Source organism: Sesamum indicum, linkage group LG12, assembly GCF_000512975.1.
Source record: "Sesamum indicum cultivar Zhongzhi No. 13 linkage group LG12, S_indicum_v1.0, whole genome shotgun sequence".
NCBI classification, from domain to species: Eukaryota; Viridiplantae; Streptophyta; class Magnoliopsida; order Lamiales; family Pedaliaceae; genus Sesamum; species Sesamum indicum.
In genome coordinates, this window is record NC_026156.1 from 2446943 (window position 1) to 2463475 (window position 16533).

General features: G+C 37.2%; 4 protein-coding genes and 1 non-coding gene across 16 annotated transcripts in view; 2 read left to right on the forward strand and 3 right to left on the reverse strand.

Moving 5' to 3' along the window:
• LOC105175187 (serine/threonine-protein kinase AGC1-7) lies at positions 663-3712 on the forward strand. Its single transcript, XM_011097537.2, has 3 exons — positions 663-1098; positions 1742-2583; positions 2756-3712. The coding sequence occupies exons 2-3, from the start codon at positions 1742-1744 to the stop codon at positions 3618-3620; spliced, it is 1707 nt and encodes a 568-aa protein (XP_011095839.1). The 5' UTR covers positions 663-1098; the 3' UTR covers positions 3621-3712.
• On the reverse strand, positions 4305-4378 carry TRNAN-GUU. Its single transcript has one exon. It is a non-coding gene; the product is annotated as a tRNA-Asn (tRNA).
• LOC105175189 lies at positions 5293-5844 on the forward strand. The gene has a single exon (XM_011097543.2). The coding sequence runs from the start codon at positions 5383-5385 to the stop codon at positions 5617-5619; it is 237 nt and encodes a 78-aa protein (XP_011095845.1). The 5' UTR covers positions 5293-5382; the 3' UTR covers positions 5620-5844.
• LOC105175188 (protein SOMBRERO-like) lies at positions 5886-15652 on the reverse strand. 12 transcript variants are annotated; one of them, XM_020698522.1, is made up of 9 exons: positions 15160-15652; positions 14715-14887; positions 14443-14594; positions 13669-13918; positions 11103-13580; positions 8733-8832; positions 8082-8303; positions 6634-6911; positions 5886-6545 (listed from the first exon to the last, which is right to left on the reverse strand). In XM_020698522.1, the coding sequence occupies exons 7-9, from the start codon at positions 8275-8277 to the stop codon at positions 6000-6002; spliced, it is 1020 nt and encodes a 339-aa protein (XP_020554181.1). In that variant the 5' UTR covers positions 8278-8303; positions 8733-8832; positions 11103-13580; positions 13669-13918; positions 14443-14594; positions 14715-14887; positions 15160-15652; the 3' UTR covers positions 5886-5999. The 12 variants fall into 12 exon arrangements, with proteins under 12 accessions (XP_020554181.1, XP_020554182.1, XP_020554183.1 ...); XM_020698523.1 differs by having other exon boundaries at positions 11103-11956; positions 12063-13580; positions 13669-14594; XM_020698524.1 differs by having other exon boundaries at positions 11103-11970; positions 12063-13580; positions 13669-14594.
• The window catches only part of LOC105175400 (zinc finger CCCH domain-containing protein 37), an 11942-nt gene continuing 6542 nt past the window's right edge, over positions 11134-16533 (reverse strand). The window contains exons 13-19 of the mRNA XM_020698408.1: positions 14773-14887; positions 13821-13918; positions 13669-13762; positions 13492-13580; positions 12610-12805; positions 11835-11956; positions 11134-11253 (exon numbers count right to left, since the gene is read on the reverse strand). Of these exons, the coding sequence (XP_020554067.1) occupies positions 11134-11253; positions 11835-11956; positions 12610-12805; positions 13492-13580; positions 13669-13762; positions 13821-13918; positions 14773-14887 (834 nt within the window). The remainder of the gene's footprint in view (positions 11254-11834; positions 11957-12609; positions 12806-13491; positions 13581-13668; positions 13763-13820; positions 13919-14772; positions 14888-16533) is intronic.

The window sequence follows — 16533 nt, forward strand, 5'->3', positions numbered from 1 at the left end:
ATCAATTGATGAATAATAATCAATCAAATTGGAAAAAAACAAATATTTTTTGGGTCTAAATTGGATATAAAAGCCCATGGATATTGATACGTAGAGACCCAAATTTTTAATGGGTCTGGATTCGGGTCTAAGAATCTGCACTGAATTTGGGCCTGGGTCTCTAAATTATGTTATTGACTGATTGACACTCCTAATTAGAGGATAAAGAGTATTTATAATGTTTTTATTTTTTTGGTAAATATAATTATTTTATATTTTGTTACATATAATTCTTATTGAATAGGCCCCCATTAGAAATACACATTTTAAGAATACATAGGAAATTATATATTTTTATAATTCTTTTTATTATTATTTTTTAAAATAATTTTTATAAATGTGATTCATCGTGGTACAACGTCTAACTAGGAATAGGATCTTAAAGTTCATTAAATTTTTTATTAAAAAATTAAAAGTTTTATACTGTAAGAAAACTTAAAAATCAGAACAATTAATAAATTAATAATAAATACCTAATTTATTCGTTTTTCCAGGTCAAATTATTTTCTAAAAAAAGGAAAAAAGGAAAAAAGGAAAGAAAGTATACCAGTTAGTAGTGGACGTTTTAGGTAGTGAAAATGAATTAAGGAAGAGAAGTGGGGCAAAAAAGAGAATATTGAAAATTAATTCCGTCCACGATTTCAGAGTTTCAAACGGCGAACCTGGCGTCTCCCCTAATCTTGGCTGGGGCTTTCCCTGACCGCTTCTCTCACTTTCCTACCTTCACCTCCACACTTCTCTCTCTCTCACCTCAATATTTCATTCTTATTCACCCCGATTATAAATGGATTTTTCATTTCTATTTTTGTTTATTTTCCTCCCTCTCTTTCCTCCCCGGATTTTTCACCATACTCATGGCAACGGATTTTATCAAACACCCTTTAATCTTTTCCTGTTGTTTCTTCACTTGCTTTTCTGTTTCTTAGCACCAGAAGGCAGAATCTTGGAGAATGATCGCTCTTGTGGGATCGTTAATTCAGGGAAAGCCCATCGTCGCCGATTTTTGGAGGGTATCTTACAGCACAGCTGGTGATTTTGTGAAAGCGTACAGCATATCATGTACGTATGTGAAATCATATGGGAATGTGTGTGTATTTGCATGAAAAAGGATTTCGAATGCGTATTTCGTAAATTGTGTGATACGTATGCATGAGCATTTTGATTTTCCGACCAAGTTTATTTAGCATGGTGAGCAGTAAGGATAATGACAATGTTTTACATTTTTTTTTCCAGCCTTTGATTCTGTTACAAATTCATGTCTTAATGTTGAAAAGGTATAAAACCATCATAGCAGTGGAGGTATTGTTCTATGCTTCTGATTTGGAAATAGAAAGGTGTGGAATTGAAACTCATTTAAGGATAGAAATTGCCCAATTTTCGAATTTTGGCGTCGTAGCTTGTAGAACAAATGTTAGTTTACAGTTCCTAATCTTGACGTGTGATTTTAGAGTTGATTAGAGTCTGAATAGGACGTTGTGAATAATTGTTTTGATGTGTAGTGGCACTGATTATGAGGTTAAATTTCATTTTAACAAGAGGAGAAAGGTGGTGAAATTGTGGCTAACATCTGGAGTTGCTGTGATACGGATCAAAAGGATTTTGCTGTTCTTCAAAATTCTTGCATTTGGTTCTTGACATTCCTCTAATTATTTAATAATTGGAAAACAAATGCATAATTTTCATACTTTCTCTTCGAATTTAGATGAGTCATAAACCACCAGAAGAAAGTACCTGTGAGCATGATAAGATGGAGGCTGATGCTGGAAGTTCTACCACAACAATTTCTAGTGAATCTCGTGAGATGAAGAAACCAGAGCAAAATAAAAGTAGTAATCCTGATCACGTTTCAAGTGAACCTATACTTGCAGATCCCAATTCCCAAGTAATTTCTTCTTCAACTTATAAATCTCCTAATGAATTTAGAAGAACCGAGGCAACAAGTGGTGCACTTCCATGCCCACTACCCAGTCCAAGAAAATTTACAAATGTTGATACTCAGATAAGTACGAATCCAGGTTTAGCACCTGTCTTATCACCTAATACAAAGACAAGCAATGCCAAGAGTAGCACACCATTACCAATTACTAGTCAGGGCTGGGCCAGTGGTAGCAGCAACCGCAGTAATAGCTTAGACAGTTCAGGTGCACCTCTGAAGCCCCACACTGGTGGTGATGTTAGATGGGATGCCATTACTTCTGCTTCTTCAAAAGATTCCCCTCTTGGTCTTACCAATTTTCGGCTCCTGAAGCGGCTTGGTTATGGAGACATTGGAAGTGTATACCTTGTTGAACTTCGAGGAACAAATGCCTTCTTTGCCATGAAAGTTATGGATAAAGGTACTCTTGCCAGCAGAAATAAACTACTTCGAGCTCAAACAGAAAGAGAGATCCTTGGTCTTCTTGACCACCCTTTCTTACCGACCTTGTATACTTATTTTGAGACTGAGAAGTTCTATTGCTTGGTTATGGAATTCTGCAGTGGAGGTAACCTTCATACTCTTCGGCAAAAGCAGCCCAACAAGCATTTTACAGAGGAAGCTGCTAGGTAGGAACCTACTTACTCTATTGATCTTTACGAAACTCTTAGGTGTATGCCCTTTTAGTGTTTCTCCATTGTCAATTGCATTGGCAGTGAATCTGGAAATTTGGTTGGCTCTAGGAGTTAGCCAATGGTAAGCCAACATTGACATTTTGTTTGTTAATCCAACATTTTGCAGATTTTATGCATCAGAGGTCTTGTTGGCACTTGAATATCTGCATATGCTAGGAATTGTTTACAGAGATCTGAAGCCAGAAAATGTTCTAGTGAGAGAAGAGGGTCATATCATGCTTTCCGACTTTGACCTCTCACTTCGCTGCTCTGTCAATCCAACACTTGTAAAGTCTTCATCTGTTCATGGTGGAAATCAAGGTGAGATTATTGGTGGCATCTTAGATGACGACAATGCAGTCCGCGGTTGTATGCAGCCGTCATCTTTTCTCCCACGCCTCCTCCCTAAAAAGAATCGTAAAGCCAAATCTGATTTTGGGCTGGGAAATAATGTCAACTCACTTCCTGAGCTCATGGCTGAGCCAACAAACGTACGCTCCATGTCTTTCGTCGGCACACATGAATATCTAGCTCCAGAGATCATTCGTGGAGAGGGCCATGGCAGTGCAGTGGATTGGTGGACATTTGGTATTTTCTTGTATGAGCTCATACACGGAACGACCCCTTTCAAGGGTTCTGGAAATCGTGCCACGCTATTCAATGTGGTTGGCCAACCACTAAAGTTTCCAGAAGCTCCACAGGCGAGCTTTATGGCCAGAGATCTCATAAAAGGGCTGTTGGTGAAGGAACCGCACAAGCGAATTGCATACAAGAGGGGCGCTACGGAAATAAAACAGCATCCTTTCTTTGAGGGTGTGAACTGGGCTCTTGTGAGAAGTGCCGTGCCTCCATACATTCCTGAACCAGTAGATTTTTCGCAGTTTGCCAGTAAAGATTCTGTTCATCACGACAAGAAGATTGCAGAGATCACACACGATAAGACCAAAAGCACCTCCATTGATTCTTCTTATGTTGAATTTGAGTATTTCTAGGACTCAAACTCGGACTCTTGATTATGTTATTGTGATGTATACATCTTGTGAGAGAAATTTTGTACAAAGTAATTGGCAGTTTAACACTGTTATTATATGAATTTTCTGGACAATAACACGTCAGTAGGAGATATTATAAAGTTTAGTGAGAGGAATGGAAAATGTGTTGTACTTGTCAGATAGATTCACTGCCCCAGCTTAGCTCCAAATAGTTCATCAATTTTATTAAGGCAATGTGAATGCCAACACTGGTGAAGTGATGACGTTATCTGCTTTATGCCATAATCTTGGATTTAAGTCTCTTCATTCAGGGACAAGGACCTCAACAATGCTTTCCAACTGCCCAGTTACAGGTGTGTTTTTCAGTTGCTGCCAAATTTGTTGCAATTCCCCTCCGGCAATGACACCATTGATTGAAATGGTTCCTTTTGTCTGGTTTGAGAAGAAAAGTTGGTATTATTTTCAATGTCCTGTTTTTAGGGAAGTTAAAGGAGACAATATTTCAAAGCAAAACTATTCAGTTTTGGTGACAAATTCAACAAAACACAAACCAACTTAGTACTCAACACTATACAAAAACAGGAGCGAAGTCCTTTCACACTGTTCATCCCGCTACTGACCGACCTCGACTAAGTTCCAAAATATTAGGCTCGTCTTGCGAAAATAACAGTTTCAAAAAACGGTCGCTAGAAGGAGGGCTTGAACCTCCGACCTTGTGGTTAACAGCCACACGCTCTAGCCAACTGAGCTATTCCAGCTTGCTTGTTACGTGGAGAGATCCTTTTTTAGTTTGATATGTGAAGAAGGGAAGGGAAAGCAGTGGCGAAACGAATACTATTTTCCTTTAGGTTGCATCTCAATGAAAATATTTGAATTTTTGGAAAATATTTGAAGTGAGGATTTCAATATTAAATTGAATCATCACAATACTACAACATATAGCATAAAATGAAAGTTCAATTAAGGATTTAAAGATTTGTGTGGCATGAATTTATCCAAACAAATTTCATAGATTTGTTATTATGAATTTGCAATTCTTGAACCCAATTTCGTCAATCCTAACAAAATGTTAAATTATTTGGCGTAATGGAAATGGAAATAAATCTCAAACTTTTCTATGTGGATTAGAATATAAAGAAATGAATACTAAAGTATTTTAAATTACTAAATTATAACCTTTCAAAATTAAACATGGAAACTTATTAATAAAAACATACAACAAACAAAATCAAGATTCAAGAATGAAACGTTTTTCCAATAACAATATCTCAAACACAATGAATCTTTTTCTTAATTAAGACAACGCAAGTAATGAGTGCATAACAATAGCTCATCTTTGTCCTGAACTTCTTGTCCAGCCCCTACACCCTTAACCCCATAGTTGATTAAATATATTTTCGATCCTGTATTTTAAGTTATATGATAAATTTCTCTTTTTAGTTTGTTAGAATGATATTTTAATTCAATATCTTTTTAATTTTTGTCCAAATTAATCAATACCCAAAATTCTAAAGAAATGAAAACCAACAACTGAGCTCATGTGAAAATCTTTGTCCAAGTGAGGGTTGCAGATAGAGAACACGTAGAGCAGCTGCGGAGTGGTATTCACGCCACGTGCATCACTGTTGATAAGAATTGCCCCCCATTCAAACTTGTGCTCTATATACTGCGCCGGAGGGGCCAAAGATATATAACATACACCACCATTCTCGAAGATATATAATTAAGCCATAAACATAGACTAGTTGCCAATTTGATTATCATGTCGGGAGCGCAAGGAGCACAGCCGCCGGAGTCATTCACGGCGACGACATACGAGTCGGTGGAGGGCGGCGAGAACAAAACGAGACTAGACATCCACTCCAAGGAGGACGAGGGCGGAATTCAAATCGACAAACTGCAGGATAAGGTGGAGGACGCCGCCGGCGCAGGCGGCCCCGTTTTTGGAGCTGGCAAAGACGACGACAAGGATGATTTGGGCGTTACGGGGACCGCTTAGCGATATGCTACTTATCAGACGGCTTCGCAGCAGTTCAACTTTTCTTTTTTCTTCCGTTCCATCAGTGTTGAGAATATATAGATATGTCAATATATATGTACTTCTAAGTTCCTTTTGTACCATCAGGTTAATTATGTTTATGTTATTATATTAATATATATAGAAGTAGTATTAGTTGCTCTTAGATTTTCAAAAGTTTTAATGCGAATTGTGGAGTTGAACGCATCTTTTAATTCATTATTGAAAAGAAAAAAAAAGATGGATAATTTAAATGATGAGCCAAATACTTGAATTATGCAAACAATTCGATTGCAGGGGTGGAGCCCGATTAGCCATCTGGGCCATAGCATAAACTTCTTGATTACAATTAACACGAAAAACTACTTGGAATATTTCGAGAAATCGGGTTCAAAACTGTGGTAAGGAAATGGAAATCTCTGAGCCGGAGGAATCAAATCGGAAACCTGTGGGAACTGGTGGCATTTGCTGATATGATCCATGGTCTGCTGTGTAGCCAATAACTTGTCCAGAAATGACCAGTCGCCGGAAAATTTCTCCGGCTGCTGCATGAGACCAGAGGAGGGGGTGGTGGAAGGCCCGGCTCCAGCTGGTGTTAGTCTCAACAAGTTGTGTGGAGCCTGCGCGACGTCCATTGTAGTGCTCAATGGAAGTGCTGACAAGAATGAAGCGTGCAACGTTGATTCGGGGCTCAGTAATTGTGGGAGGTGCATGGACGAATGGTTGTGATCAAACGCAAAGCTATTGTATTGGGCTTGGTTATCGGAGTCCTGCTTCGGCGGCTCCAGCGGACAAACACCGCCGGCGTTGAAAGGTAAAACGGGTTCTTGATCCGGATCCAGGTCGGGGTGGAAACCCCTGGTGTGGTTCTTCTTCTTGAACACTCGGCAGACTACCCAACCATCTTCCTGTTATGCATTTTCGTCGTATAATTATAAATAATTAGTTTATTTTCAGGAAATTATTTGTTTAAATCTATATAATTATAATACGCACTTGGATTTCATGAGGAGCAGTGTCGTCGTCCAAACGGTACTCGTGCATGATCCAATCAGTCTTCTGGCCATGAGGGGCTCGACCCGTGTAGAAAACAAGGGTTTTCCTCATCCCAATTCGCTTGGAGTTGGTGAGGTGGATGGCCTTATCCCTGCCCGTCGCCTTCCAGAAACCCGCCGCTGTTGCCCGATTGGTTCGGGTTCCCGTCGGGTACTTCTTGTCCTTGTGGCTGAAAAAGTACCATTCGTTTTGGGGACCCGATCCGATTCTACATTTCTCTGCATGCAATTCATTCATCATCAGCTGCCCATTCATTTTAATTAATAATTTCAGACTTGTTTATGGTATAATATTAATTAAATAACAATATTGAACAAAAAGATATAGCGTTTATTCGTGGAAGACTGTCTTCATCAATTCATATTACTTTCTTTTTAACATGCACAAAATTGGCGCTAACAACTCACAAACAGATATTAATATATGAATTTTTTCATATTAAAATACTCAAGAGCCTAACATATAAAGAAGGAAAATTCCACTTTTAATCTCATAGAACATGGGGTATTTCATTTTTAGTCCCATACTTTTTAATATAAGTATTTTTGATCTCATAAAATTAAAAAAATATTGCGGATGTGGTCCCGTGCACTAATCCTATGAGATCAAATCAATTAGGCTTTGGGACTATATCTATAATTCTTTTAATTCTATGGAACCAAAAATATTAAGTTGCAAAATATGAGGACAAAAAGTGCATCACCCCTATTCTATGAATTCAAAATTACAATTTTCCCATCTAACAGAACAATCTAAAACTATTCAGTTGTCTATATATATATATATATATATGCTTCAAAAGAATGAATTAATTAAGGGTACTCATATTTTATTGCAAAAATCTACTTAATTACTAGAAAATAATATTTGTCTTAATTGTTGCACTCAAACACCTAATAAATTACATTCTTATCGATATATATATATATATATATATATAGTTATTAGCAATAAGCTTTGGTGGGAACATAGAATATTATAATGTGAGTGTTTATGGGATCTAGTGAGCTTTTAGTGTGCACACCCATGCAAATGCCGGCCCTATACGTTTCCACTTTGCCATGAGACTCATAACTAATTACCGGATTTATTTTATTCCCGTGAAATTGATTAATTACGTTAAGATATATTAATAATTATGTTTAAGCTCATTTTATCCTCTATGTACGTATGTCATTCATATTTAACCTTCAAATATATATATATATATATATATATACAACTCTTACGCATTTCAATTTATTATATATAAAAAATATATATATGGTGGAAAATCATACATCGAAAGAAAGAAGAAATTAGAAGCAAGGATCAATAGAAACAAAAGAATATATATATATCATTTGAAGGGAAGTGATGATGTAATGAATTAATTTGGTATAAGGTACCTTTGAGGTCCCAAGGCTCAAGTTTATTGAGATCGACCTCTCTGATGACATCCAGATCGATGGGTTCGTAGGAGACCTTCTTCCTGAGGTAATAATACAAAAGTTCCTCGTCGGTTGGATGGAAGCGGAAACCTGGTGGAACTGATAGCTGCCCCTGCCCTTGCTCTTCCCCTTCTCCACTACTGCTCATGATCATTTCCCTAATTTTAATTAATTAATTTCCTGCATCCAACCACAACCATATATACTTGATGAACACATAATTAGAGGAATTCATTACAAATCCAAATTAAAGAGACTACTGTTTTCATGCATATATATATACTGTCAAGTATTCAGAAAACCTTGCAGTTCTGAAGAACCATGCATGCACCTGCCAACATGACTACAACTCTTCATCTATCTGCTGCTCAACAAGAAACTAAACCTAAAAATGGAAGCTCCAAAAACTTATGAAGAATTAACTCTGATGTGCTAACAGAAAACCAAACTTCATATATACATCTATATATATATATATATATTCTCTGCAACTAATTAAAATTGTAAGCTTGATGATGAGCTGCTTCCGTGAGGGGGGAAGAGAAGGAGAGAAAAGCTTAACAAGCTACGTAGATGCAACAGTAATTTTGGAAGAAATAAGAAGCTAACCTGCAGCTTTGTTAGGGTTGGGAAGCGAAGCTTGAAATGGAAAAGAAGACAATCAGATGAGGAGAAATTAGTGAGGAGCAGGTGAGCGTTCCCCCAATTTCTGCAGTTGAAGAGCACACAAATCGAGTGCTGTTAAAAAGGGCAACACACACACACACACACACACACACAAGTCTGAGACTGTTAAGTTTGAATATTTATTATATACAAATTAATATTATTGCAACGTATACTACTACTATTCAAATTATATATATATATATATATGATCAGAATAAATTAAAGAAATTGGTCTAATAATCAATTTAAATTTTTGTAGAGGAGAATATGTATATGATAATTAAGTAGCTAGGAAATGAAGTGTGTGCATGTGTGTTGTGATATGCAGAGTACTTGGGAAAAATGTCGTTGAATGGGAGACCCCATCCCAAAATTCGGCCTATATAACTCATCTTTTTCTGTCAATTATTCATTTGACGATCAGTCAAAATTGTCTGTGTTTGTGGTTGATTTGTATGTATGTGGATGTCCACATTATCATCTCTCAAAACAACAATCAAAGAAATCCCTTTCATCCCATTCCATTATTCCCCCTAATTCCTAATTATGCACATACATATATATATATATATATATTATTAATTATACTTGATCAAGTAGACAGTCAACAATTATAACTCAGGATTTTCCTTTTAATTTCATGTCTGAATAATACTTCTTTCATCCCAACAAAACTAAGTGGGAACGTCGTCTGAAATTGAGAAAAATTAATGATTACTCATTTTACTTTCAAGTTTATTACACCGATACAAAGGATTTGTGTATATATAAATATTTTAACTTTAAATGTGAGACAGTCATTTAGGTTTGAACACCGACCTATTGCCCCCCAGCTCCAATTTCCATGACATCTAAACTTTAAGTACGGACTCATTACCATCTTCATGTTTAGTGTGATTTGCACTGTGAACGAAAGACTAATACTTGTGAGATTAAAATATATAGAGAGAGATAAAATTTATATATTTCTTCTTGTGGAAAATTCTAACTCAAATCAGGTTTGATTGAATTCGAATTAATTATATATGACAAGTTAATACACTTGCTGTATAATTAATAATTTGACAAATATATTACTCTTGTTCTAACCACAAACTTTTTACCGACTTGCCATGTGTTTTTATTAATATCCCTATTCCCTTTACTTCTTCAAACTCCTACCGATCCAATTCTCAAGTAAAAGGTAAAGAGTATGTATGACTATACTACACTACACTACACGGGTAGCTGTTTCTTGAAAATTAATCAACAAAAGAAAAAAAAGTATGATTTCATACTTGATCTATACATATGTATATATATATATATATATATATATTGGGTTACAGGAATCCAGGGCAGTTCCAGTTAATTTACAGGATTCCTATGATCACGTGAGAAAGTTGCATGGAAAAAGAAAGCAAAAATCCTCAAACTCCGTCACATGTACGCGCTTCCATCCAACGCATAGGACGCACTCTAATTGCCTCCATTCCATTTCCTCCTATCCTTATTAATTCAGCAGTTCCACGCCGGCTATAATTTCAGTGCCAAAACCCATTCCTACGTACGTTACCTCTATACCATTCTATATCCCACATAATCCATGCTGTGCTTGCTGGGCTAATAATAATAATGATGATAATAGCAGCTGGTCAAACACGCACACCAATTAACCAATTATTCAAAATTTAACCAGCAAATCAAGAAAGTATCCACCTACTAATTAATTACTACTATTATCTTAAAAAAACCCAAGTAATTAACAGAGGTGCCGTCGCCTTCACGAACACTTGTAATTATGACTCTATCTCTAGTGCAGTGCATGCAGTGCTGTGCTTGCATCACAATCAGTGAGCGCTTCAACTTGGGGAGATCCATATCCCATAATTAAGTTTCACGGGATAAGTGAATCCAGGTAATCAGAAACTTCTATTCTTCAATAATCATCAATATCAATGATCAAAAAACAATATAAAACTCTGGACAGACATGTTTTTAAATGGAGAGGTACATTTCCCCTATACTTAATGTTTTTCTATGCAACCCACTCACAATTTAAAATTCGCAGGCAGAATTGCCTGAGCATGAACATGGATTATCCATGAATCGTGCAGCCTACTCAGCTTGTGCTATTAAACAACCCTCCCACCCATCAATCTGGGTGAATGTGGATCACCTACCTAATATGCCAACATCAGGAGAGGAAAAACTCCAGATTGATGTCATCTTTACCTATCTAAAGCAAAGGTGTGAAAGGGGGGATATACCTCAAACATAATTGATGTCATCTTTACTGCTTTCATGGACTGAAAAACATTGAGTACTTACACAGGGGCTCAAAATGCCAATTAGGTACGGTTCATGTTGGTTCCAATGGGGATATGTGTAAAATGCTCTTATGGTGTTTGTAGAGGGTTCTCCTATGGCAAATACTGATATAAGTGATCCCTGCAGCTTCAATTAGCTTATATAAATGCGCCTGCAAACAGAAGTTGCGCGTAAAAAGTCAGAACTATAAAGTGGTAGATGCCTAAATCAGGACCCAGTAATGAAGAAGACACAAATCAAGTTAGTTAAGTTAAACTGATACATATTCCAGCTAATAGTCTCTGGACGGGAAATAACTGCACCGTTAAGGAAGGGGAACATGAGTAACACTCCAATCATTGCATACAAATGATACAGCAAGAAGCTAACACCAAGATCTATATAAACAAATCATATCAATGTGCTTGGTATTGAAGCAGAAAGAACTTACGCAAACTGTTTGTTTTGCTAAACAAAACTTTGATGCAACATGAGTGGAGAATGATGGCCAACCAAATTTGGAAGCTTGAACAGAGTAAAACTGATCTGTGTCCGTATAAATTTTTGTTTCCCAGATATTCCAGAAAGCAGATAGTTTAGCTGCATAGGGTCTGAAGATATACAAGAAAGTGACCGCAGCCCGCAGCTATATTCTGGGGGCTCAGATCGAGTCTAAAATAATTATCTTAGATAAATACAATAAAGAACGCAGACATACAGAAACCGGGTAAGAACCAAAATGCATTTGTTTACCTTGTTGGCTTCGTCTAACGCATTAGTAGATTCGTCCAACAGAACAAAATTCGGTTTTGAAAGCATAACAGTGCAGAGGCTAAATGTCTGCGGAAAGGCATGGCAATGAATCCCTCGTGTTCCTGTCATACAATGTCTTAATGCAGCAATAAACCAGCAAATTCATCCATCGTTAAACGTTCTTAAAATCTTAAGCTGAAATCTCAAAGATGAATAACAAATACTAACCAGAAGATGGTCCTTCTCACAGATCTCCAAAGAGTAGTCCCTAACGTCGCTTTACACGGGGTCATACAATCAAGTGCACAATCTTTAGTAATTTCAAACCACTTACAGTGGGGACAGATCCATTAGGGTACTACGATTGTTAATATTGCAAAATTCACGGGAAATTTCTTCCATGGGATCATTGTCACTTCTGATATCACTTGCTTAAAAGATCATCAAATTCACCTGATATATAAATACATCAAAAAAAATTATAAAGCAAGTTTATATGTCAAGACCTATCATGTCAAGTTTTTTGTGATTAAGGACACTAAAGTGAAAGAGGTTTCTTTACTGATTTTGGACCTGTATGGTATGATAAATTCAGCCATCCAATTACTCAAGAAGTTTCCTTCCATTTGGAGGACATTTTTTCTCATAATATATGAGAAGCTACGCTATTTCAAATGCATTTGATAAAATTACTGATTTGCGCCAACATTTATCTCTCTTCATGATGATAAAGAGACTGAACAATTTTCAAAGGGCAGAAAAAACTGTACCTAACCGATTAATGACAGAAAAGGAACTGATAGCCTGAAATTGACAATGAGAGGAAACTCTCCAAGTATGTCATTAAAAGCAGACACGGACTGATTAACGACTCCAAATTCAATTTGCCAGAGAAATACATGGGTGCAACAACTGCTGCTGGAAGAATCTGGATCAGGTACAAGTACCCATTTGTGAAGAATTCCAGATTTCTGGAAGATATCAACAACTTCTATAAAGTTAAAGATGGCACAAAAATAAAAATAATAAGTTACAATGATAAAGCTTATAACTCTAATGGTTTAGCAACTACTAATAACCAGAATTTAAAGAATGAACAGACAGGAAATAAAACAATGTTACAATTAGTCAGCTTGACAACGTTGGTGAACTCTTATCAATTTATCCTCAGGCATTTTCTTTCAAACTCAGTTGTCCTGGATCTGAAGTCAAATATATAACTTGTTACTCGTAAAAAAGATCTTCAAGAGTTGCCTTCCCTTCTACTATTTAGTTATGCGAAGTATCAACCAGTGGACCACCACTGGCCTTGCTCAAGGTTCACCATAGGGAGTGACCAAAGGACACTGCTGATCAAAAGTTGACTACGATTGCGTTTCAGAATTATCTGTTCACGTTGTTTTCTAGACCCAAGACTATGCCAGAAATCAACCCACCGAATTCTGGGTGCTGTCAGATCACCCCGAACCTCACCAATGGGATCTGATGCTATTTGAAACAAAAAATCCCAATTCTAAACACGTATGAGAGAAACAAAAGCTACATATGCAGTGGCTCAAAAGGATGTGAAATTTCAAAGTTTCTGAAAGAAGAATCTTACAACTGCCCACACACTAAGATTTTTAAATCAGAACCGCTGCATCAGTAGTTACATCACATTTTCCTCATAGACATAAAATGCAATGGATTCAGCATTTTCTCTAATGCGCACAAGTCCATATTGGAAATCTGCTTCTTTCTTTTTCCCTAAAGACAAACAGTTCTTTGTCAGAAGGAAAGTTGCACATATAGATATCAAAAGGAGGAAGTACAAAGAAAAGCAGTGGATAAATACCATATAAGATATTGCAGGAAGATATCGGGTCCACAGTAGCATTAAAGGTTGTCAAGGAAAATGCAAGAGCTGTTCCAGACTTCCAGTTAAAGAACTTTAACAATCCGCTGATCAGGGTTATCAATTATAGACAGAGATTGTATTTTGCAAACGGCTTGATTCTTCAGATATCGATCCATGTAATAGCTTGTTATCCAAGATCTCCATCTTAAAGAAAGAGTATCTTTCGCATAATCTCTCAAAACATAACCTGAAAAACAAAGAATTCAGTAGGAACCACACAAAAAAAATCAACACAACTTTAGCACTTAATCAAACTGAGAGAGGGAGCAAGAAGAGAGTTAAAGAGCATCCTTTCACCCAATAACTACTTAAGAGTCATTTAGTGTCCTAGATTTTGGTGAAGAAAATGCGTTCAAACGCCAGAAAAGCATACTTCCCCTGGTTGTTAATGGTAAAGCACAATATCTAAATCCTAACACAGAGTTCTAATTTAGACTGTTAAACTTCCGTTTCCTCTTGTATAGAATTTTTTTTCAATTTTTGAACTCCTTTTTTGTGACATTCAGCAATATCTTGTGAAAGAAAGTACCTATAATTATTAATTTAAGAAACAAGTTAAAGTTGTATTTACCATTTCCTCTATTATCTTCCTCACTAGTCATATACACTAATATGAACTAAAACAATAGAAGCTGCAAAAATTAAACTAGATTTTATTGACAAGAAATTCAGAAAAACGAAAAGCTCTGTATCAAACATGCATGCGAACACCTCTGCAGCACCATGGTAAGTATTTCCTCAGTGTTCACCAAAGGACCAACTAATACATCATCTGCAAAATCTCTCGCAATTTGGAGATCCTATTACGCTCCGGTAAACAACAGCTCAAAGGCCGGGTTGCCTTACGATCCTTGAGGTAACAACTAAAAGAAAAGGATATGAGCAAAACAGAATTTGCGACAGGAATCAGGCATCACGGTAGAGGCGACAAAGCTACGCCACACCCTATAAATAACGGAGAAAAGACTTTAAAACAGCAATACCTAAGAAAGCACGGAGCAATGTGCTCACTGGAATTCCAATATGAGCAGTGGCAAAAACCGCAGCAACCCGGCAACGGACCCAACTTTATCATCTGAGAACCAATATGGAGCGGCCACTTTCCCAACCTCCTCACTAGAGTTTGCACATTTGTAACTTTTCTTTGACCATCCTCCTAAATGCACAAAACAAAAGGACACATATAATTTGGACAGATGCAAACAGGACCGAGACGAACGACAACGAACCTGATCAGGTTCGAAAGCGGGCGGCTGCTCCGGCAAAGCAAGAGAAGAATTACAAACAGAAACTGAAAAAGGAGTGCGCTTCGGGTTTCCCCTTGTAATAATATTGAAAAACGAATGATTATCTACTTGACGGTGGAGAAACAAATCTCAGTGATAATGTGAATATCGCCTCAAAAGGAAAGTATGAAGTCAAACTTACCAAACTAACTATTGTAATTCGACAGACATCACTACTAATGTGAAGTGGTACAACTTCTTGTGCTTGAACTTGTAGCCCGGGGAGCTGCAAAGAAGGAAACTACGCGTACTTGAGAAAGCCTGAACCCTGTTGAACTTTTGTGTTGCAGGTGAGCATGAACTTCCTGTCCGATCATTTTTTGCCCTAGATAGCGATTCTTCTGAGCATCAAATCAGAGTCTGCTCCATCCCCGTTTCCGACAGCAATACTTATGGGCAGCGGCCGAATCCGAAGGAAGAGGAAATGGCAGAAGAATGAGCAAATGTTAACGTGCATGCGGTGGCGCTGTTTCCTTTCTGTTTTCGTGTTCAAATGGTGGAAATAGTACTTCCTTTTTCTGAGAAAATTAGTCAAAGATTGAAAAAGCATAATTATCCAAAATTAGCAGCTCTGAATATGCCACGCCTGCTGAAATAAGAGAAGCGTTGCTTGATTAAGCCGAGGCAGTAACTTCTCCCAATTGTACAGTGTCATAAGATAGTAATGGGGGAATGGAAAACTCTTCACGTGACACCACCAAAACCAGGCCCAATTCATGGGCCCGTATATGAAGCCCACAAAAGAGTGGATCTTATCATACTAGATCAGGCCCATCAGGGGAGATATGTTACAGGATCCATATTGGGAACCCACCAAGAACCACAGATACGATCTTCACTCAACACGGGCATTTTAATTTCCATGCCACATACATGAGACCCGTACATCAATCATAACCTACTTATCTCGTTTACTCCATACTCCAAATTTCGCGGGCATACCCCTCGGCCGTATCCAAGAAAATGAACATCCACCAAAAAGGAGTTTAATGGAGAAGTTCTAAGGAGAGCAAAGTCCTTCATAAAAAATCTCTAGTTAAGTTCATAAGTTGTTCGGCTGGCCCATGTCTTGCAACCAAGGGCAAACAACGTAATCCTCTGTTTTGAGTACGTTAGAAAACGATTAAGCACTCTCACTAATTCCATCTCCATTTTGATCTCAATCTATCTACAAACAAACAAAGGCTGCAGCAGGAAGACCCGCCGCCACCACCACCATCAGTTGGATCACAGTTTCTCTGAAACATAGACCATGGAACTCAATATATAGTTATAACAATATTTCAAAATGTGAAAGCATCAATATACCAAACAAGCCTACAATCAATAAAACAAATTAATTTTCAACAAAAAATGCTAGATACAACATAATTCAAACCCAAATGGACCCATCAAACAAATACTTCATGAATATCATCAAGTTGATACAGCCAACAATCACCATAAAAGGAGTCCACAGAGTTGGAACTCCATTTAAAACTCTACTGCTGCAGTCCTATTATAGTTCAAACATCTT